Source organism: Meleagris gallopavo, chromosome 10 (assembly GCF_905368555.1).
Source record: "Meleagris gallopavo chromosome 10, MGAL_WU_HG_1.1, whole genome shotgun sequence".
Lineage (NCBI taxonomy): Eukaryota > Metazoa > Chordata > Aves > Galliformes > Phasianidae > Meleagris > Meleagris gallopavo.
Window position 1 is genome coordinate 11,527,753 of NC_139413.1, and position 22,271 is coordinate 11,550,023.

Genomic DNA, 22,271 nt, shown 5'->3' on the forward strand with positions numbered 1-22,271 from the left:
CCAGCAAGAAACACAATGAGTAAGAACTTCAAATCTGTAAGTGACGATTGCTTATATGCAACAGAACATACATGGCGATAAGGAAATCTATTAAAAGATGAAAGTTACTGACAATAAAAACCATAAGAAATGCAAAGTCTCATTTATCAATATTAAAACAGTTTAACAAAATCCGTTACAGTCTCTTGAATTAGAGCCATAAAACTAAGTCAGGAACACAAAATGGTAATAGGATCTTAAAAATCTGAAAAAGGACCACATGAATAACTGAAATGTAAGTATATGCTAACAACATATAATCATTTCTTTGAGAAAAAAAATAAAACAAATGTCTTAAAAAGTTATAGTATAAACAGGTATTATCTTGTACAAGCAAGAAATTGAACACGAATCTTCCTTTTATTATTAGAGCAAACAAAAAGGTAACTTTTGTTGCAGTTTGTCTAAAACAAAGAACTTTCATAAAACTATACAGTTATTAGAATTCCGTGAGAAAAAGTTAACTGGGCACTTGTGGACAGCACAAAAATACAACGTTTAAAGGAAAGTTTATCTTACCATGTTAGATTTAAGAGTTTTCACCACTGAAGTGATGATTTATTTTGCTGTGAGGAAAGTTCTAATAGCTGACTGGTATTTCACCATTTATCAGGTATCCCAGAGATTAAAACAAACAAACAAACAACACAACCCTACTAAGTATCCAAGTATTCAATAAATACTGGTAATCCCATTATGTAAGCCTTTAAAAAATAACATAATTCAAATTATGCAAATAAATACCTCGCTATAACATTATAAATATTTAAATAAAATTCTGTTGAGTATGGATTAGCCTCCTAAATATACAATTAAAAAATCCATTGTCTTAAATTCAGAAACACAGATCAGAAAGACAAGATCATTTTTGGAAAGTTATACTCCTACAGACCACTTTTAGGGCAAACTCAAAGCACACTACTCCCTGCATCCCAGAGCTCTGTGCCAACTAGCTACATTTCTTTGGTTAGTTAATGAATGATAGAAGTAAAACTTCTTTTTCCTCAGATCCAAAAGTACCCCAAAAGGGAAAACACGCTTATGCTCTTTGATTGATTGATTTCTGTAGCAGTTGCAACCTTCCTCAAATCTTTCACCATCACAAGAAGCATGTAGAGCCTTCTCTCTCTCCAGAATAATGCTTTTCAGCCTGCAGAGCCCTCAGGCTCTGTAAACAGCTGAGGAAAGGCAGCTAAAACTGCAAACTCTTATTTCCTTTACAGTCACAAACGTATGAAGAGATGTACCCTTCTGCTAGAAAATTTAATGGACTGGAAATTGACAGTCCTTGATCTACAGACAGAAGTTACTGATTTCTAATGCAGTACATACATTGTTTTCCAAGGCTGTAAGATGACATCCTATTCAAAAGCAAAGATCACATATTCCTGTTACTTCCTAAAAGCTAATGCTTAAAGACAAATTTGATGCACGTGATATATTAAAACTGTGTAATCGTTTGGCCTATTTGATCCCTTTCTATGCAATTGGTTTTACACTCTGAATCTGCTTCTCCTCATTCTTGAGAAACTCCTCAAGAAAGTATCCAATTATATGACCTGAACATTTCCATTTCACATTTACTGTGATTTGTGATTCATGAAATTAAAAGTATCATCACTGTGGAGGCCAAATATTACTACAACACTTGTCAAATTGTTTTGGTCACACATACCTCCCATCCTGCACCAAGCAATGCTCTGCATACATCTGACCTCTTGTTGCATTTCAGTGGTGATATGACTAAATGTCGTTTTTCACTTAGGCAGATTGAGGATTATAGGTGAAAGTAGTTAGTTAGTTTAGTTAGTAAAGTAGGATGCCAATTTAGGGTAACATTAGACAATTTTAAGTACTGAGTAGCACAGCTCTTGCAATTATGGCATGATGGGATTCACAGTTCAGAAAGCTTAGTAAGCCCTTGGCATAACTCTGAAATTTCTTCACTGTCTTGCTCTGATGCTAGAGACATAATTCATGTCATCAACAACAAAAGAAAAGACTATTTTTACTTGGCTGATAAAAGTAGATTTTTTTCCTTTTTCTTTACGATATTTAATTAAATGTTAATTAAATATTTAATTAAAAATCTCAGAGTCCTCTTAAAGAATTCTCTCTTTGCAATCCACTGGTGGAAAAGGGACTGAGGTACTTTGGTAAACGTTTTGAAACACCTCTCTCTACACATCATATTCATTAGCACAAGAAAGAAGTGAGATAGAGCAGAGAGAAAAAGAACAACAACAAACATTTTTAACACTTAACTGAATGGGAAAGGACTACTGATATGTTTTTGTACAATGCATACGTATACCTATGTAATGAATAGGTAAGAAGTCACCTACATTAATATCCATTGTGAATAGGTCTCCTAAAACCAAGTGATTTTTAAGCCTTTTCTTTGTTTGTTTACTGTTCTGGCACTGTTTTGGCGTGTTTCTCTCTCAGTTGGCTATGTGCAAGTACTTCAACAAACAAAATGTTCCTAACAGTTGATCTGCGTATGTTTCTTCGTGATTTTTTTCTTTTGGTTGAAAACAAAAGAAGAGCATGCTTTTATATTTATCTATTGCACAATTCAGTACTTTTTCATTCTCCTTCCTTTTAAAGTAATTCCACTACCAGACTAGACAGCTCCACAGAATCCATTTTGGTCTGTTAGCTCAAGGACTCTCAAAACAAAATTAATAATAATAATGAAAATAAAGAACTCTAATTATGCCATTACATACAAAAGTACAGAGACAGACTTTGAGAGTTCATGAGTAAACAACAATTGTTAAAAAAAAAAAGCCTCTGTAATAAAATACAGAACAGTACACAGATAATATATCACAGTAGCTCAATCTGGAGCTGTAACAGACAACAACAATGCATTTAAAATGTTTATTATGGGCTTTTTTTTTTTTTCTTTAATTGCGGGTAAAAAAAAAAAACATCCTCAGGAAATATTTAAAGCAAAAAGAAAAAAAAAAAAAGAAACCAAAAAAAAAAAAAAAAAAAAGCAAAAAATCCCACTATACTCTACTTTAGAAGTTCTACCAGTAAGTTGATTTATAATCAATAAAAATAAAAAAACAGTGAACAAAACATCTCGGCAAGCACTCCATTATAACCCACCTCATAGTGCCAGATTACTGCAGCAAACTGCGTCCTTTGCTCACAGAGTTATTGCATCTGCTGGAACACTACAGGTTATCCTCATGATGGCTGGAGTATCAACACAGATTTCCAGCTTTCATTCTCAGTTTCTCCCTTTGCGTACTGGTGAGAATGTTAACATTTCTTACAATAGCTTTATATAAGCAACAGAACACAGATCTGTTATTAAATCAGCCTCTAAAATATAAAAATATTTGTTATTGTGAAAATGTCTTTCAGTCATACTTCAATTTTCATAGTTTTAATAAGGAATACCTAATTAGAACCATCATTTTAGAACTATGATGTGCATTCAGTTGACTTCATGTAAATAGACAAACAGTTAAAAACATGTACTAACATTAAATATAGTCAAATTGCAAAAATGTACAATCTGACAATGTTGTCATGTGCTCTTTCAAAGAGTGCATAGGACAGAGTGCAGCAGTCAATACAGTAAATTCTTTTGATGCAATCCCAGGTCAAAGCTGTAAACATTCCCAATTGCAGTTTCTTGGAAACTTTTTGTTCACTTCAAGTTTTTATTAGCAAGTTGCACTGGGCTTTCCCCTGTCATTTTTTTCCACTAGTCCCAGTCAGTATCATCATCCATCTTTAACCCGTTCGGCTGTTCAAAACTACTCATAAAAATTTCTTCACTCGATTCAGGGTAGTAATCCTTCCCTTGCAGTGCAGAATGGCACCTTCCACATGCCATTTTTAGCAAGGCCCCCAGTGTATGATCTTGAGAAGCAGGTTGAAGTTGTCAGCTATGCCTTAATGGGATTTCCTGCAGGTTTGGGATCATAACCATATAGGAAAGTAGCTGCTATTACAAGGATGGCTCCGAAGAAAAAGACACTGAATAGAATAGGAATGGAAGAAAAAAAAAAAGTTAGTTGGTTTTAGTTAACATGATTGTTTGTAGTACAGACAAAGAAAGGATATCAATCCTGTGGGAATATAGAAAGAATAAATGATATTCATCCCATTTATAATGAAAAAATGTCCACTTATTTCTTGGAGAAGAACGCAAGGAAAAAGTTGAAATCTATTATCTGCATCCAGGTAAGCAAAATAACCTGTCATTATACTGACATATTCTGAAAATTAAACATAGTTTCATGGAATAACTGTCAAAAGTAATCAGACTGACCTTTCATTTCTATTCCTTTTGGCTAAAGCTCTATGCAAAATGCAAGCAGAAGCTAAAGAAGTGCAACTACTGTAGCCACTCAGCTGTTTTTAATGTTTGATATACATCATGCCTTTGGAGCTAAACATAGCTTTGAAATCCAAACTTGTGTTAAAACTAGCTTCTGCTGCCCAAGAACCAGTTGCAACTCAGTCTATACTCAGTTTTGGCAGCTATGAGAGTATTTATATAAGGAAAAGGTAATAAAGACACCCTTTGTGTCGTCACAAAGGGGCCTTTCAAGTTGTTTCAATAGTTACCAGTACACCTTAAAGAAAAGAACCTCACTGACAACCTGATTTTCTGAAAACTAAAAAAACTGTGGTACACTACATGATAATACTTCAGAAAATAACAGTTTGCTTACTTCAGACATGATCTATTAAAGGATATTCAAGCACTTAAGCATTTTATGTCTATTATCCCAACCAAAAATGCTTGTTCAAGTGAGAGGAACAATTAGGAAGTTCACATAAATTCAGTTGGCATAAGAACATACTAAAGATTAAGTTTTATTAAATGGAATGGATTCAAATTTTTGGCTCTCCTTCATTGAATTATTCAGCAATTTCCATTTTCACCCTGTTTGCAGAGGCAACTAAGTTACTTATTAATTTCTATTTGAGCACACACATAACTTCTTATACCACTTTCCACATCTATTTTAATAGGCGGCTATTTAGAATTTAAGTCTGATGTGTCCCATTTTTAAGCCCCAATAGTTAACTCTAGTTCCTTTTTTGAAAGTTTAAACAAACTTGTGCTTACATTGTGTATAGTCCTTCTGGTTAAAAAGTTTTTATCAGAAATATTTTCATACCTTGAATGTGTAGTATATATATGATAAATTCATGTTCACTATAAGCAAAATCCTATATATTTAAAAATTAGAATATTACTTTTACACTCCATACCTTAAGAAGAAAATCAGTCTACAATATATCTGTGTACAAAACACAACTCCTAAAATGTTGTTCACAAAACTTAGTGTATTGCACCTAGAAGCATACAGCATTTTTCTCTCCTTCTTAGTCAGGTCTTTAATAGAGTATTGTTAAAAAAAAAAAAAAAAAAAAGCCCTGGTTTTGGGCTTCTGGGTGCCTACTGATCACTGCAGTGTACTTTTCTGTGTATGACTGGAACGATCTCTTCTACAGTCTGTTTAGAGATTAGATGAAAAGCAGTATAAATAGATGATCATCACTACTGTTGTTCAGTCATAAGTCATCTTGCAATGAGGTGACTTGCGGAAGATATGTCAATTTAGGAAACAACTAATGAACAAGAGTAATTGCTTTGTCTCAGTTCTTACTCAGAACAGACAGCCAACAGACAACTGGTTCCAAGAGGAGAGGCAAACACAGTGCAAGGCAGTCATCAGATATAAGGAGGAATAACTTGAACAAGCTGAGGGAAAGCAGATGAAAAGAAAAGAACATAGAGTCCGGAAGAGAGAGGTCTGTCAAAAGCTGAGCTTTGAGATTCAATTATTCCTTATCTGTTGGGGCTCTGTCTTACAAAAAACTTAATCTTGATAACTATACTACGACATTTTACTACTAGTTATGTTATGAAACTTTTCTGTGGAAGTTGAATCTATTTTATAAGGCTGCCTTTCATTTATTTATTGCTGCTGTTATATCTGATAAGCATTACGTTTTCAATCACCACTTTCTTCTGTACATGTGAAAAATAATTCTTACCTCGTAGGGACAAAATCCTGAAGCCAGAAATAGGAGATCAATGTTGAAAGTATAATAGAGAGAGAAGTTGCAAATCCCTTTAAAATGTTGTCTGCATATTTTATAACAGCAGCAATCACCAGGCCTCCAAGTGCCTGAAAAATATTGAAGTTTGGATCTGCAACACAGTAATTCCACTGAGAATATCTATGTTAACAAAACAGTCATGTTTTAGGAAAAGCCTTTGTCTATGTCTAGAAATGTTACAATTGTTTTACGTTACGTAAATCCACTTCATTCCCCAATAGAGAAGTTGTTTATTATGCTATTAAATACATTATTAAAACATTATTAAAATTAGCAGAAAAAATTTGTACTATACATTTTTAGCTGTGGGAGAAAGGGCACGTATGTATTTAAAAAAATCTATATATTTTTAAGCATTGCAAATGCAGTAATTTTTGCAAATGAAATAATTTACATAATTTAATGTTGCACAACAATCATATACCTGCTCTGAATTCCCAAGTTTTTATTTAGAAGCCTTTTCTAACAGTGCTACATCAGACTTTTGACTACAGACATCCCAGTAGCTTCACTTGCACTCATTCATTTCCCCTACCATTTACAGAAGGGCAATCTCCAAATGACAGAAACATAATGTATCTTACCTGTAGAACAACAACTATCCAAGTGAGTTTATTATATCCTTGAAAAAATCCATTTTTGGACAGCTGCTCTCCATCATATATATATACACCCATCAGTCCAAAAATGCTGCCAAAGAATCCTGGAAGTACGAGATTGATTTATAAGTTTCAGGTGAAAAACATGCAAACAGGTTTCCTGTCCTCAACCACTGGTCACACACATCTGATTTTAAAATAGGAATGCTACTTGCAGCATCACATCCAAATGCAAACAGTGTTCAGATAGATAATTTCTTTTAAAAAGCAATTTTCTACCCTTATCAGAAGTTTTGTCTGTCTTCACTAGGAGTCTTTCATATGCATATCTTTCATTGCTTTCTACTGGAATGAAGAGATTCTTCAGTTCACTTAGTTTACCAGCAGAGACGATGTCAAAAGAAGCAACTGAGAGGAGATACAAAGTTTATAATTTGGTGAATATGGTTTTCTACTGTTAGGAGGGAATTTTCTGTAATCCCCTCAGGAATGAAAGTGATGGAGACATCTCCTCTATGACTGATCTAGGCTCTATTCCTCTCTGTTCTGTGAAAAGCTGACCACTATTTTCATTGCATTTCCTTCCATCTGAAAAGTTGGACATTGCTTTGAGTGAAATGAAACCTTCCACTTGACACAAAATACTTCTTTTTGGAAATGTAATTAAAAATTCAGATTTGATTCACAATAAACTAATTATTTCCCCTTTTTTTTTTTCCAATTGATCTGCTGAAATAGAGGAATGATAAAGCAACTACTTACACATTCCTAATAAGACACTGGTACATATCTAAAAAACTATCCAACTTTTGTTTCCGTTTTTTCTACAATCTCTAAGGATATGAAAATGAAAATTAGGTTTGACATAAGTTTTTTTGTTGTTTTGAGTAAAGCTCTATTTCAAAGCTCTCGCTTATGATTCACTTGCTCCTGAATGACAGTGCCTTAAGTGAGTAGCTATCTGGCACTCACAGGAAGGATACACTGAGGTGCTCTTGAAATTAACTCTGCTGCATTAATATCCAGGCTCTAGAAGATACAGAACTACTTTGGAAAGAGAAGGTATTCCCTTACTGAGATGTACACAATAGGTAAGAACATTAAAAGTTAGGATGAACGTTTGTACATACATACATATAGTTAATTGGTGATTATTCAGACAATTAAAACAAACTGATCTTCGCACTGAAATAATCGTAAATTCATTACCTCATCTTTATTCACAAACATGCATGCTTTTTTCTTGTATTAAAATTGCCAACCTATAAAAACTGTCTATCCAGACAAGAGAAAAAAATCTCAGTTTTAAAATAGGTCTCAAAGCATTTATTTAGGAACATATTTTATTTTAACGTTCCATGTTTAATGTTGAACTCTCCAAAGGGAAAAAAAAATATATATATATATAGAGAGAGAGAGAGAGAGGAAAGGATACTATATGTACTTATCTGATTAATCTGTGCAAAAGACACACAGGACACACAAAATCTGCACAAGATAATATTCTTTAGAGCATATTAAGTAAAATTTAATTGACAGATTCCATGCAAACTTACAAACACTATAAAAAAGTTAAATCAAGAACTAGGTTGACAGCAGAAAGCAATTCCTAGAATTCTATTCTGGTGTACTACTCATTTATTAAGCACATTTATGCAGACCACTACATTTTTGATATTTCATAGTTCTGCAAATTTATTTTAAATTAGAATGCAGTACTCCTGCTCTAAGAGATAACTAAAATTAAACTTACCAAGCTGAATGTTTCTTATCCACACAGACTGCTTTGTTTCCTTTAAAATTTTCTCAAAATAAACGCCTGCAAATCCACTAGAAAAGCAAGCTATAAGAACTGCCATCAGGCCTACAAACTGAGATCCTGCTGAATGCTCCTTAGCAGCTGTTGCTTGAGAGTCTGAAGGCCACTGGATGTAAAAACAGTTATTCAAACTTACTGTTAAAATCAAGTTATGAGCATCTGTAGAATGCAAGATATTTTTTTAAGCAACAATAATAATTACTAAATGCAGACAGTCACATGCTAACAACCTTTTGTATTTTGCATCACAAATCCTTCTAAAGAACTGCAAAGGCATAACTTTTCTTACTACGTGCTTGTAAGGAGCATAGTTGTGCCTCATCTGGGAGAAAATCCATCATCTTAAACAGGCCTAGGATTTTACCTGCCATGTTGCATAAGACAGCACTGACCCTGAATTCCAGCACTACTCATCCTGGTCATTCACTATCACTGACTTTTGCCACCTGCCAGTTGGTTACCTCTTCTATACACAAGTGTAAGTCAGGACACCACTTAGCCCAGATATGATAAACTATCGTAGTTACATGTGTCTGTTCATGATTTTGAATACAACTAAAACAAGCTAAACATTGTGAAGTATCTAATGCTAAGAGAATAAAACGTAGTGCAACAGAAAAAACATACCGAAGAGTCTGTTAATTTCTGTCAGGATGTTTTGCTCTTATTTTAGTGATTAAATTGAAAAAAATCCATAAAATTTAATGCTTAGTTTTTCTTTTCATCTTTAAGATTTACAATAAAAAATTCTAGAATACCCTAAAATCTGCAAAAAACTCTTAGTCTCTTATCCCACAGTCCCTCTAAAAACTACAAATTCCTATATCTCCCATCATTTAGAAAAGATTTTGCTCTTGAAAAAATTTAAGTCAATTTGTCATGCTGAAACCATACATCATAAGGTGAGCAGCAGGACTGTGCTGTCAGAGAAGATCTGTGAATCCAAACTACTAATGTCAGAAGTGCACTAGATATACTTTTATAGCTGCTATTTGCAGGCCAATCCAGAGGCACGAGAACTCAAGAAGAGCTGTTATTTTTTGCTTTTGAACCATTTTTGGTGTCCTCCAGCCATGGCCAGTTGTGGTTTGTAGCTTCTGGCTGTGCTCCAGTACCGGTGTGCAGCTGCTACAACCAGGAAGCTGCACAATCAGGAAGCTGTACAATCAGTATAGAAATGCACGTTCCTTGAGTAAACACATTGCATTTATTTACCTGCACAAATGCCACTCCTGTCATTAAAATTACCAACGACAGCCACTGGTATATACCCAATTTCTTGCTTAACATGGACACAGAAAATAGTGCTGTGGTAAGAATTTTCAGTTGATATGTAACCTAAAAGAACCAGAAACACTTATTACCACATAATTCATGTTTGGGTTTTGAAACTTACAGAGCAATCCAGATGTACGGTACCTGGTATGTGGCTGCATCTAGGTTTGACAATGCTACGTAGAGCAAATTATTCTGAAGAGTGTAAATTCCTGAAGGAATGGCAAGTTTAAGAGTTTCCATGGGCTTATTAAGAATTTCATCATGTAGCACTCTGTTCAGGGTCCGTAAATTGCACTCTACCAAAGAAACACAGAAATAGATTTGTAGACTAAATGGAGAAAGGAAAAAAATAAAGAGCAAAGTTCTGTTCTTCAAGACTAATAGTTTCCCCCTTTTTATATCTATCACTGCTGTCACAAACCCAAAATACTACAGAATAATTGTCTTTCATAAACCTGAAAAATGTCTTGATGTAGCCTGAAATATCAGAACTAGAACAAGCTGCCTGGGGAAGTGGTTATGGAACTAAGCTTGCTGAGTTCAGTAAGCATCTGGACAACGCATTCAGACATACAGGCTTTTTGGGTGGTCCTGTGTGGAACCAGGAGTTGGACTTGATGATCCTTGTATGTCCTTTCCAACTTGGGATATTCTATGATTCTATGAATTATTCAATTGATGTCAAAATAAAACTTATTCATAGTCATACTTGAAGCCGATAACTTAAAGAGTACCACCTACAATGCACATGTTTAGGAGCCTACAGAATCATCAATATTTATGAATACACAGTGATATTTTTAAACTGTTGAAAACCTAATGCACATGTCAAGGAACTGGATAAATGCAATATAAAATGTACAGAATAAGAGTAAATCCAAAAAAAATATATTTTTTTTGAGCTTAAAACTGCACTTCTTTTTGTATTAATGAAATTGCTATTTCCCTCGTGTATCTGTGTGATTTATTTATAGGCTTCAACATTATCATTCATGCTTCAGACATGCGGCTTTTCGTTTTGTCCTACTTTTATTTATAAATTTCTTAAAATATCTGAGCAAAAAACAACCTTCAAGCTGCTACCAGAAAATTTATTCTTGTACACTTTAGTAGGCATAGTTATTTAAAGAGAACTTGCTTCAGCAGACACAATATTCTATTGGGTATCTTGAAAAGTGAAGTATGACTACAGTCTTCCCAAGGCTGTCTCTTTAATGAGAAAGCAAAATGCTTTTTTGTGAGCCTCTACTCACATGGCTGCCTTGCAGTTCCCATTACAATACAGCATATTGATTAAGAAAATTACTTAGTGCAAAATTGAACACATACTGCTGTCTTTGTAGACCAGTAGAACACAGGACAGAATCTTCAGAAGTTCAGCAAGAACTACTGCAGTAGAGGACAAGTAACGAGGTCCTTCTTCTTTCAGTGTCCGAGAGTAACGCATTGTCAACACTAAACTTGTGGTCTGAAAAACCAGGATGCCCAAAGAAAGGTACTTTAAATTGGTAGACATTTCTTTATTACTTTCTTCCTGAAATAGAAAACAAATAAACAAACAAACAACAAATCAGGCTTAAAATTTAATACTGCAGATAGACATTTTCATTTGGAATCAGCATTTTAAGTTAGCCAGAGACTTCTCCAGCAAACAACCAATATTATCTGATATTTCAAGAGAAAAAGGAGATTAACATTTCAAAAATGTTTTTAAATAAATGATTAGAAGTTAATGCAAGAAACTAAAAGCATTGCTGCTTTTGGAGACACAATATATTACAAGGATATATTACCACTGCTACTCAGAACATTGTATCATTTTCTGCTGTTCTTTACGTATGTAAAGATACGACCCATACACAGAGATGTTCTTCATAAAAAGATCACTGCCTTCACTGCCCACTTAATTCAGAAAACCGAGCAATATTTTTATAATGCCAAAGCAAAAGAAAACCAGTAATTTCAAGAAAAGTATTAACAAGTCAATATGTTGCATGCAGTTCTTATTTCCAGAAGCCCAAAGCTGACGTGTGTAGTACATATTGGATGCCTATGCCAGAGCTGTCCCTGTGTATGTTTCACATCTACAGGTACACAGAACTTGACTCTTAACTACCCACTTTTGTGTCCACTGCTGAAGCATGTGCTCATACCTCTAAGTACTCTGCAGCTGAAACCAAAGTGTTTCCTCACTAACACAACCTCTCTAGTTCAACAAGGATTTTTTCAGAGATCTGTAGAGCCGTGTCATTCAAATATTCCTGACTTGCCCTAACCTGTCTCTAAGCTTCAGGAGATTTTCTCCAGTCAAGCATACAAGGTCACAAGAATATCTGTATAGCATCAGTATTTCAGAGACACTGCAGTAACCTACCAACAACTACTAACTGCCAAGTCACAGAGATGTGAAGTACACATTCGTATCCTATCAAATAAAATTGTTTACTTCAGAAGTAAGGCTGCAAAAATATTTGTAAAAGCTTACTAGCAAAGGAGAAAGAAAAAGATGCCTGAATGCAGAAACAGAAAAAGCAATATGCAATTCCCTTAAGGAAGCTTAACAGAAGGTGCTTTTGTAATAACCATGACTTCATTTACCTCACTGAACAAACAAATACTCTAAGTGCAGAGGACAGTATAAATCAGACAGAAGTATAAAGATGACAGAGAAACAAACTGCAGCCAAAACTCACTATTTGCTAACTTTTTCCAAAAAACAGGTTAGGATGGAATAACCCTTTATATGAAGATAACTGAAATAATGCACACCCAAGAACCAAATGAAGGAGATCTTTCAGCCAAGGAGAAACACATTTGTAGCAGGTATTTGCTATAGCTGCAAACAAGGATGAGAAACAGAAGCAGTTTCCTTGAAGAGATGTAGAGGGACATGAAAGGTCAGAGCTCATACCCTAGAGAAATGCCAACAGGACAGAGAACACAGTGGTAGAAAAAGGAAAAAAAAAAAAAAAATCCACCGAGAGAAAAGACACAACAGAACTTCATAAAAAGGTCCACTTGTGCTACTGGAGAAAACTGACAGCAAAATGAGCATTTAAATGCCAACACACACCATTTCTTCCAGCCATCCCATCTACTCAATTTTTTAGTATTGAGACCTGACAATCTGGATACAGAAAGAACACACAGTGATGATTAACATGAAGTCTCATAAAAGCACACTTACAGATGTTTCTTTTCACTTTTCAAAATGCTTCTGAACAAAATACAGATAATTGGAACATATCTTCGCTGAACTAAGACTAAAATATTTGCATTTTGTGAGCCTGTAAGGTGACAAAATATTTTAGGACTTTCTCAGCACTCAGAGTTCAGTAACTTAACTGAAATAGATCACAAGAACAAAAATTAACACGTGCTTTTCCTGTTGTCATACAACCACCTATTTATGCTTATAGTGTAAAGGTGTATCACCAATACATTGCTAATGAGCAATTATCAAAGCATTCAGTATGGAAACATAACAACAAGCACAGCGGAGAAGCTGTTAGGAACACGTACCACATCATCATCTTGAACTATCGTATTTTCTTGATCAGTAATCATGATTTAAAAAAAAAAAAAAAAAAAAAAAAAAAAAAAAAAAGGAACTTCTCCAACAGTAACACCATCAATTTAATCTTGCTTCCAGCAACACAGCCACAAATCCACTTTGTACTGTTCTCCGGGCTGCATTCTGAAGCCAGACAACGTATTTCTAAAAAGCGCCAGCAGCAGAACACACTCCTTCACAACAATTCACCAAAGCAGCTTCAGAGTTTCCAAATTTCAAATCAAATGGACTTCAAGAGTTAACTTCATAGCTGAACATAGATTACAAGCTCTCTTCTCAGTGGTCAGCATGACAGGTGAGCAGAGAACAAGCAGTTTCATGTGGAACTAAAGCTAATTGCTCCACAAAGCAGGAACTGCATACTTCTGAAACCTACGCACACCAATAAAATTACCACCCTCTGCTGAGCACACATAATACCTTATCAGCAATCCTTGTCTCTCTTCCTCTTTTATAACAGTTGTATATCAGCTCACAGAACTTGGTACAAGCTGGGGACTGGATCCCAAAGAGGAGCCAAATACTGAACCTGACACAGCTGAACTGTGCAACTCAGCCCACAGCAGAGCTGGATTCACACATTGCTAGCAGGTGAGACCTTTATCCAGCTCCTGCTACCTTCATTGCAACAGACTGTGCAGTCATAAACCAAGTTAAATACTTCTTCAATAACAATCCACACCCTGACAGTCTTAAATCAATAACGAGATGAAAGTTCCCAGCACACTGCTTGTACACAGTCACTCCTCCTGGCTTTGATTGCTTACTCGCCTTTGGACAGACTACGCAGCGCTCCGCAGGCCACAGACTCGATTTCCACCTGCTAGTTCAAAGCCTGGGAGTCCAGCTGTCACAGTAATTCTCAGGCCTTACTGGGTTCCTTATCTTCCTTTTATTAGTCCAGATAAGAGAAGAAAGAAAAGGAACTGCTTCTATGTAGTTTAGTTGGCATGCTTTGAGACGCAGCCTACAGCAACGTGGAACACGGGAAGAGGCCGAGGGCAGCCTGAGAGGCAGGTCACTGTGGGTGCTGTGTACAGCCTGTGCGCACCAGTGTGCAGAGGCAGAGTGCAGAAGGATGCTCCACAAACAGCTGTTCTCCTCTCAAATGTAAGGGGAAGAGACCAGGAAAAGGATTTACGGCACGAGGAAATAATTTTAAAAAAATCAGTACAGTAACTATTCGGCTCATAAAAAGATCACAGTGCATGAAGTTTTAAAAATGCCTGTTCAAAAGGAAGCAGATTTTTTTAAAGAGAAAAATCAGCAGTCCCCACTTCGTAGCGTTAATTCTGACAGAATGAATGAATTTCTGATTTGCAGGTTTCCATTTCCTTCTCCACAACAGGCTAACATTACACACTTCAGGTTCTATTTTCCTATCATCAAAGTTCTCTCAGTGTCCTAAGTCCCACATTCTATTTCATGAACCACCTGAAATACTAGAAAGCTTTTTCTGCAGTCACCATACCTGGCTCACTTTTAATTAACTTTATTAAATTTAATTTTCATTGCATTTCTGAAACTTCAAAAATACATGCTAATATACATATAATATATATACTAATATATATCATAGTTTCTACCATTAACTAGTTCCTGATTCCTCCCTACCCTCACACCAGGCAAGTTAAATCTGAAAACAAACACACAAAAAAAATCTTATGGATTCTTATGCTTCCCATGTTCACAGTGACGGCACTACACACAGACTGCATTCTTCCCAGCCCACCTGTAAAGCATTTTAGCTGCTGAGCTTCCCTCGGCACAGAAGTTACTGCTACAGTTTGCTCTTATTCCACATTACTATGAATGAGTTTAAGGCTGCCTAACCAAACAAACAGCACTCGCACTTTATTTACAATACAAAGCTGAGCAGAATGAGACAACCGGACTCTTAACAAAAATGCAGAAGTTCATGAAGTTGTGTGTGCCACTGCACAAGTTCCATGCCTAGGACCTGCCAGAAAGTGACCGCCGACCCTTCCTTCTGTAAGGCAGACTCAACTTAGTGCAGAGTCCGTGAGCTCGCCTGGTGAAACAGGCATGGACACATTCTGGCATTCTCTTTGAAATGAGGATAGCGGATTAAAGAAACTGGACTGCATTCTCAGAAGAAATTTGAACCCAACACCAATACTATTCCCACACAAATACAATAAGATGTCAACAAAGAGGAAAAGCACAAGAGGAAGGTGAGGTAAGAGCAACCTCACAAAGCCTGAAGAAAATATGGGCAGTATTTTTTGTTTCGTTTTGTTTTCCCCCTAAAACTCTTCCTCCTATGCTTTAGTAGTGCAGTGCCTTCTTGCCAGTGCTGGACAACACACACGTGAAGTGCCACTTTCTGTAACACAACTGTACTTCTCAGAGGGAGATTCTACTCCCATACATCTTTTTTTCAGAAGCCAACATGATCTTCTTTACACCTAACAGTAATAGCTTCTGCAACAAATACTTTACATATGGAAATAAATATCCTAGATGGAGCTGAGGGTGCAAAGACCATTCAGAATCTACTGAGTGCTGCTCAACTGGTTTCTGAACAGGATTTCACACACACAAATATTTAACCTCTATCATTCAACAATGCACTTCTATTTTCCCTTTTGCTCCAAATACATAAATCCTTCATACATCAGTCAATGTTCCACTAAAATTAATAACGCTGTAAAACTTTGTATTAACCCCACACCCTCTCACTTTATGACACCATTTTCCATCTTCCTCGTACCAGCTATGGGTTTCTCTGCTGTACCCCCCATAAGCAATCTGTAATTGTCAGTTTCCTCCCCACAAACACACCACTTTTCAACCAAACCATTGCAAAACACCTCATTTTAATACTTACCCTGCTCTTTCTCTTGCGTTTCAGTTTGGTACTCATTCTCCTTGTTTGATAGTTTACAACGTGTATTATTTTCCTTTTTAGGCGTTACAAAAACTAAATGCACCAGCAAAGTTTCTCCTGTCTTTTCTAGCAGAAAGTAACAATGTTGTTGTTTTCTTTCTTCTCTCTCTCAAAGGAAGGTTTCATACAGTAGCATTTTCAATTTCTCAATTTACATTTAAAGGAATCTTAACTTGTGAAAATAAAAAAAGCATTCCTGTATTCAAATAATATTTGATGAGAAGGATACGTGAAGTACAAGACAGCAGAACACTGACAGAACTCTGAACTCTGGCCTTCAACAACCACACTGATACCTTTTAGCATCAGCAAGAGCAGATGGGTTACACATTAAAATGTAACTGCTTAAGACCAACCAATGATTTCTTCTCAACTTTGGTTAAGGTCAGGGGCCAAGGACCCTGGAAAGCTGTACCAGTGATTCACTGACAGAAAACTGACATTGCCAAGTCCAACAAGGAAGATGCAATTACATATTAACTAACACCTGTTTTCAGATAGCGCTTCAACTTGTTTGGGACTCAGGTAAAGTTTTCTTCCATTTTTACTGAAATGATGATGTTTTTTTGGATGCCCTAGAGAAGAATTTTTGGTTTTCTTCTGTATGGAAAAAAAAGTTACAGTTCTAATCTATGTATAAAAAAGCAAAGTTGGGAATTACGAATCTTAAACGTAATAAAAATCTTTGTTGCGGCTAATTACTCTTTAACTCCCTCCGTATTGGCCAAAAAAAAAACCAAACCAAAACAACAACAACAGAACTAACACAAACTCCAATCAACACAATCTTCATCCTTCACAGCAAAGCTAAGCACCCAGATATACAATTTTCTTGGACTGATGATAATTTAATTTGATGAGTGTTAAATAAATCACACACTGAGCATAAATATTCAGTGCTTCAAAAATGCAGGCCCTCACTGAACTAAACCTAACATCAGTACTGCCTATAAGATAAATGAGTTCTTATATGTGCACAGTAGAGCAATAGTTTTATATTGACTTAGGCTACTACGTCAACGCCTGCCTGCCAGCACAGAAATTTGATACAACCTGCCTCTCTTTTTCAAACAGTACACACACTGCATTCATTGTACAGATCATAGTATGGAAAGATCCAGGCAGTGTGCAAGAAGGCATTCAGTTCTGGGTTTTAGCTCAAGTCCTGATTCTTCTGCGAGCACAGGAGTGCAGCATCAGGCTGGGACAAGGCAGGCGCTGCTCTGCTGCAGCTCCTGCAGATGCATCAAGGCAGTGGCACGGCTCAATGTGAGGTGCTAAGAGTGAATGCCTAGTACTGCTGGGGTTCAACTGCAGCTCACAGTTGAGCTATTTCTGAATCACTAACCAGGTTTGGGACAATCCCTGGTATTTATACAAACTGGGAAAAGAACCCCTCGAGAGCAGCCTGCAGAGAAGGACTTGGGGGTCCTGGTGGACAAGAAGCTGGACATGAGCCAGCAGTATGCGCTTGCAGTCCAGAAAGCCAACTGTATTCTGGGCTGCATTAAAAAGGGGTGGCCAGCAGGAAGAGGGAGGAGATTGTCCCCCTCTACTCTGCTCTTCTGAGGCCCTGTCTAGAGTACTGTGTCCAGGCCTGGGGCCCCCAGTACAGGAAAGACGTGGAGCTCTTGGAGCAGGTCCAGAGGGCCACTGAGATGATCAGAGGGCTGGAGCACCTCTCCTATGAAGAAAGTTTGAGAGAACTGGGCTTGTTTAGCTTGGAGAAGCAAAGGCTCCAGGAAGACCTCATTGTGGCCTCCCAGTATTTGAAAGGAGCATCTAAACTGGAGGGGGAACGGCTGTTTACGAGGGTGGATAGTGATAGGACAAGGGGGAATGGTTTTAAACTGAGACAGAGGAGGTTTAGGTTAGATATTAGGAGAATGTTTTTCACACAGAGGGTGGTGACGCACTGGAACAGGTTGCCCAAGGAGGTTGTGGATGCCCCATCCCTGGAGGCGTTCAAGGCTGGGATGGATGTGGCTCTGGGCAGCCTGGTCTAGTGGCTGACAACCCCACACATAGCAGGGGGGTTGAAACTATGTGATCATTATGGTTCTTTTCAACCCAAACCATTCTGTGATTCTATGATGATTCTATGATTCATGTGCTACAGGCAATGCAGCCACCCTCAGACACGGTCGCATAGCTTGAGTACAGAGTGAAAATGGGTCTGTAATTATTGCAGAAAGCCAGTAATTACAAATAAGTTTAGACAGCTAAACAGTGAACAGAAAGGATCTGAACAGAAGACAAGAAGGTAGAAATATTCAAATGGAAAAATTCCAATCTCTTGTCCATCTTACATTCTTAAGCTGGTTCCTAAGAGGTACACATCTTAAGAATCCCCCTCCCCTGCAAACTAACTGTGCAGACCCCTGAGCTCCAGTTGAGACACTGAGCCCATGGAAGCACCACACATTCAGGTACAAACTGAGGTAACTGATGAAGAATAAGCCATGGTGGCAAGCAATTGAAGAACAATAAGAGAGAAGAAGCTACATCAAGCAAACCTGTCCCAAAGATCAAGAATGCGTTGCCCTCATTTAACAGAGACAAATCCTGAACTATTTTAAGCAGACAAGTGATTTCATTCACCTATTAGCTGATTAGGAGCCTGAAGCATCCCAAGCATGAGGAAAGGCTGAGAGACCTGGAATTGTTCAGCCTGGAGAAGGAAAGGTCGAGGGGAGATTTTACCAATGCTTATAAATATCTACAGGGTGGGTTTCCGGGTGGATGGGGCCAGGCTCTTTTCAGTGGTGCCAAATAACAGAACTAGGGGCAACGAGCACAAACTGGAACACAGGAAGTTCCATACAAACATGAGGAAAAGTTTCTTTACTTTGAGTGGCAGAGTACTGGCACAAGCTGCCCAGAGGTTGTGGAGTCTCCTTCTCTGGAGATATTCAAAACCCACTTGGACACCTTTCTACACAACCCACTGTAGGGACACTACTTCAGCAGAGGGCTAGACTCGATGACCTCAGAGGTACTCTCTCACACCTCCAACCCCTATGATTGTATGTGATAACCAAGAAAAGGAATTAGGTCATACAGGCAGCCTGTAACGGATATAGAGCAGCTTCAAACAATACATTGCTCTAAATAAATCAAATTTATACTTGCTACTACCACAGTCTGTTCTCAAACCTGTATTTTCACTGCACATTCTGCTTTCATGCATCTGAACACCACGCACCCAAAACCAGCAAATCCTTGTCTCCCAGAACTGTAACTCTTACCACAAGTTCATATAATGCCTAAGAATATGTAAAGGAACAAAAAATTAGAGTTTTCTGAAGGAATAGATTATTTTAAGTCAGTTTATCAACTGCTATCCTGTGCTTAATACTCACTCTACAGCCTGTAAAAATTATATGGTGCCGCTTATTCCTATGTAAAAGAAAAGTGCGCATTATTGAGCTACAGCCAAGTCCAGCAGAAGTCATCAGGCCAGGCTGCTCCAGCAGATGTCTACACAGCTACAGCTTTTATGGAGTTCTCTGCTGGGAACAACTGAACAGGCAAGGCCCACAGGCACTGCAGCATATGACAACAGGCAATGTGCTGCAGTGCCTGTGAAGAAGGGCAGCCCCATGGATTTCAGACGAAGCAGTCTGTCAACTGACTGTTTGCTCCCAAGCCCACTCTATCAGCCTGCACAGCAGTTCTTCGAGAAGTAAGGGTTACCTTTGATCCCAATCCTTCTATACTGACCCCCTGTACCAGCCCAGCTTCCTGCCCTAGTGCTCCTTTGTAGAAGTTTGTTGCGTACACTGCTTACATCTCAGATAACAGAGCCCTCCACTGTAGAAAGCAGCCTCAATCTCTTCTACCAAACCAGTTTGTAAAACTCTGCCCTGGCTTCCAACTCTTTGCCACTCTTACAACATACTTTACAGGATTCGCTAAAATATGACACAACTTGCAGTGAGTACCTTTTGGCGTTTATCTTCCACCTTCCATTCTATTTCACAACACGTATCTCATTCATTATTTTAGCATTTTAGGGTATTTTTCTTTTAAATTGAGCTTTGTACAGCTGAAGCCCTTCTCAAGTCAAAGTACCAGTGATGCCATGATGCCACGCACACACCTGAGCGCGCAGCTCTCCCGTCCCGCCGCACCCCAAGGAGCCGGGCAGGTGAGCCGCGCCGCCCCGTGGCCAGCTGCCTCCACACTGTCCCACCTTCCCGCTCCCGCCCTCCCGCCCAGGCCATGCCGCTCACTGACACCTCTCGGTGCCCCCCCATCCCGTCCCGCTGGTTCCCCTCTCACCCCGTCCGGCCCCAGCCCTCCCAACAGCCCGCTTCCCATTCACCCCCCGTTCCAGACGCCTCCCGCTTCCACGCACCCCAGGCCTCCCTCAGGCCTCTGCCCCCAGACCCGTGCAGGTCGGCCCGGCCGGGCTTCCGCCGTCGTTCCCGGACCGAGCCTCCCACCCGCGGCCCGGCCGGCTCCCAGCTCGCCGCTCACCGCCCGCCCGGCTCGCCGCAGCCACCGGGCGTTTCCGGGTGCCGTCCCGCAAAAGCTCCGGCTGCAGCCGTGGCCCCGCCCGCTCCGTTCCCAGGGCCGCGGCGTGCCTCCTGCCCAGCCCCGAGCCGCTCCGGCGGAGCGCGGGAGGGTAGAGCCGGCGCGCAGGGCAGGAGCAGCGCCGCAGCCGCCCCCCACAGCCCGCTGCCAGCGCAGCGGCCGCCTAGCAACGCGGATCGAAACGCTCGGGGGCGCTTCAGCCGAAGGTCCGGTTGCGAGGGACGCGGGGGGGGTCGTGTGAAATCCAGCCTCAGTTTTTTAAGGAAGTGCAATACCAGTTCAGATCGGACGCGTAGTCCAAAGAAACAACTGTCAACCAAATGGTGAAGAGCGTATTTAAGCTTTTTTTTTTTTTTGCTTTGCAACCTCCATGTTGGGTATGAATTTGTTTACATTCCACAAAAGCCGATAGTATGATATTATTTTAGCATCCTTTTTGCCATGACATGGAGGATTGTTCACAAGAAGTTAGAGGTCATCTTTATTGTATGCAGTGAGGGGCAGTGACAGTGCTCAAATAAAGTTTTGCAAATGAAACCATCTGTCTGACATTCTGTGTTGGTTACTAACCACATATTGTCTAAGCAATTGTTTCTCACACCAATCTGTTTTCAGGTAGGTGTTCATCACATTTTCCCCTGGACATAAAAATAATTTAATGAAATCATTTAGCCAGGGTACAGTACGCTCACTTAAAATGGCACCTAGAACACTGACAAAAGTAATGATATCTAATGACTAAACCCAAAGAAACTAATGAAAGACATGACAGTAACCAGACATGGACCATGGTAGCCCAAGTAACATCTTTTGATTTGATTTCAATTTGACTTTATGGTGTTGTTGGTTGTTTTTTTTTTTCCTGACATAAGTAATTAATCTAATATTACTGCGTATAATCCACGTCTAGGATGCCGAGCACATCTTCTGATGTTCACATAGACCATTTTGATGTAATAGCAGAGAGTGCGAAGGTACTCAAAATGCTAAACAACAGCAGGAGTTGGGGACTGGAGTGTTTCCCAGCAGAGCTCTATAAAAGCAGAGAACAAGCATGATAAGCCAAGTTCAAAACAGTTCTACTCATCACTATTACTAAAAACAGGTCGGTTTTTAAAAAATCTTTTACCTGTTATACCCTTCTATTATGTAGATACTTCTGACAATAAAAGTCAACAATGAAAGTCTCCATAAACGTTCAGCAAGTGTCAACAGTGTCAACACAAAAAATATGTGCCATTTTTTCCTCATGGAGAAATTCACTTTTGTTTCCTACACACTTTCATGGCAGACACTATTCTGTCAGACAGTCCCTCTGCTGCCATCTGTCACATGGCAATAAAACTGTGACAGAATATATTTGGGAATGTTCAACCCTCTACTGCCATACCACCAACACTGCCTCCA

At 38.5% G+C, this 22,271-nt stretch overlaps 2 protein-coding genes across 6 annotated transcripts in view; both read right to left on the minus strand.

Moving 5' to 3' along the window:
- Positions 1-118: 118 nt before the first annotated feature.
- On the minus strand, positions 119-21,042 carry SLC35A3 (solute carrier family 35 member A3). 5 transcript variants are annotated; one of them, XM_085231755.1, is made up of 8 exons: positions 20,808-21,042; positions 11,170-11,374; positions 9,982-10,136; positions 9,778-9,900; positions 8,497-8,668; positions 6,729-6,847; positions 6,079-6,212; positions 119-4,041 (listed from the first exon to the last, which is right to left on the minus strand). In XM_085231755.1, exons 2-8 carry the CDS (start codon positions 11,354-11,356, stop codon positions 3,951-3,953), a joined length of 981 nt encoding a protein of 326 aa, XP_085087881.1. In that variant the 5' UTR covers positions 11,357-11,374; positions 20,808-21,042; the 3' UTR covers positions 119-3,950. The 5 variants fall into 5 exon arrangements, with proteins under 5 accessions (XP_085087881.1, XP_010713925.1, XP_003208709.1 ...); XM_010715623.3 differs by having other exon boundaries at positions 20,686-20,894; XM_003208661.5 differs by lacking the exon at positions 20,808-21,042 and adding an exon at positions 16,266-16,595.
- LOC104912366 (uncharacterized) overlaps positions 21,007-22,271 on the minus strand; it is a 54,555-nt gene continuing 53,290 nt past the window's right edge. Inside the window, exon 74 of the mRNA XM_085231822.1 lies at positions 21,007-21,897. Within this exon, the coding sequence (XP_085087948.1) occupies positions 21,799-21,897 (99 nt within the window). The 3' untranslated portion in view covers positions 21,007-21,798. The remainder of the gene's footprint in view (positions 21,898-22,271) is intronic.